Source organism: Cariama cristata, unplaced genomic scaffold (assembly GCF_000690535.1).
Source record: "Cariama cristata isolate BGI_N322 unplaced genomic scaffold, ASM69053v1 scaffold6971, whole genome shotgun sequence".
Lineage (NCBI taxonomy): Eukaryota > Metazoa > Chordata > Aves > Cariamiformes > Cariamidae > Cariama > Cariama cristata.
The window spans coordinates 1505-3309 of record NW_009600931.1 but is presented as its reverse complement, the minus strand read 5'-3'; the positions used below and the strand labels follow the sequence as shown (position 1 = coordinate 3309).

The 1805-nt window shown below is 42.0% G+C and overlaps 1 protein-coding gene across 1 annotated transcript in view; it reads right to left on the bottom strand.

The window, feature by feature from the left end:
- DTD1 (D-tyrosyl-tRNA deacylase 1) overlaps positions 1-1459 on the bottom strand; it is a gene marked incomplete at its 5' end in the record, with an annotated part of 25476 nt that extends 24017 nt beyond the window's left edge. The window contains one exon of the mRNA XM_009710225.1: positions 1369-1459. Within this exon, the coding sequence (XP_009708527.1) occupies positions 1369-1459 (91 nt within the window). The remainder of the gene's footprint in view (positions 1-1368) is intronic.
- Between the last annotated feature and the right edge of the window lie 346 nt (positions 1460-1805).

Below are 1805 nucleotides of genomic sequence, written 5' to 3'. Positions count from 1 at the left end.
GCAAGCCAGATGAGGACAGTACTTTTTCATCAGGATCACAGAATCATAGAGTGGTTTGGGTTGGAAGGGACCATTAAAGGTCATCTAGTCCAAACCCCCTGAGGCACAGTCACAAAAACCATCCTTTCCAATTTGTGTGTGTCAAAGACAAAGGGAATTGACTCCTGAATTAAGTGGATGGTTAAAAGCCTTGGAAGGCCCCAGCGCATAGGCTTAAATCATCATCACTGCTGTGTTTTAATGATAAAGATGTTTGTTGTTTCATTTACAGGATTAGTAAAGTCTCCTTTAATAGGACTTGAAGAGCCAGGTTAAGCTGATTTCTTTCATTCTTTTTTTTCAGATGCTGGCTTCCTGCCTTTCCTGCGTCAATCATCCAAACAACCTGGTGTTGAGAGCACAGTCACTACAGATCACCCAGTTGCAATATTCAGAAGCACCTTTCACACTCACCAAGACAGGAATGAAAAACAACAACAGAGCAAATGTTACACATTGAGGAGGCAAACAGTAAGGCAAGCCAATGGAGCATGTCATAATAAAAACACCTTCAGCTTTGCTGCAATTCTCTCCAGGTTTCACATGTTTATGTGAGCTCTTTAGTGACCTTTAGTTCACATCCCCACTCTCTACTTTCTCTTCCGCCTCTGCTAAGTGTTATTTTCACTCTCACTCACACTCTTCTCTCTTCACTGCTTGAGCCTTTCCTCTTCTGGACATTAGTTAGCTCTATTACCTGTTCCTTCTTTGCCTTCACAAGAACTGAGGTCACACCTAGAACAATCAACAGCCTGAAGGAGACAGAAGAAGCCCCTGGAGAACTCTCTCTTGCACGTCTTTGCCAGCTGAATCACAATATTTTGTGGCCATGAACAGACGGCCAGAGCCAGACCCCCAGGCTGCCAAAACTGCTTCACTTTTACAGAAAAGTAACTAACTGACAAGACTACCCAGCCTTTTGGAAGAACAAAACTTCTCATGTGCAAGCTAAAATGAGAGTTTGAGGTTTCTGATACACCCCATCATTGAAGGATGGAGTCCTTCAGGGTAAATTCATACAGTAAAAAGGACAGATATTTTAAAAAGGGAGATCAGAAAAACCCAACAAGTTGATTCTTCCTGTTTGAGTCTGTTCTTCATAAAAAACCAGACAGACAGGGAACAGCAACAGATTTTTCTCAATGGAACATAACAAGAAAACTCTAAGAAACCTGTATTCAAGGTAAAATCCAAAGAGGAACTAACAGGCAAACCTGACTTTCCCAACGGGAGCACCCCATTTGTTTGGTTACTGCACAGGTATCACTGATTCCGTGTCAGAAATGCACAAATAAAAGAGTAGAAGGCAAAACGAAACACGTGACTTACATGTGCTCCAGCTCTCTTTGCGTATCTTCCAAAGAAATGCCCAGCAGCACACAGAGGCCTCGTCCTATTGAACTTATTTGTTCACCACCCACTGGGGAAGGGGGGAAAAAGAAAATTAAGGCTAAATGCACTGTCTTGTTTTATGACACAGGTAAGTACTGATTTCAGCTGGCAACTGTACAACCACCAAAGGAAACATCATTCTAAACCCTTCTTCTCTGTCTTAATTCTGTTAGAGAGTAAAGATTACGTAGAAGCCCTCTTTCAAAAGTCTTCCCAATGTCATGACTTATTTGTGAGGGACTAGCTCAAGATGCTTACTCCAGCATTTAGAAACTCTGTATGAAGTTTTTTTTACTACAATTGGGTGAGCAGTGCTAACCCGAGAGGTGGCAGAACTCTCTCCAATCCTTGTAAAAATTCCACACCTGGTTGAT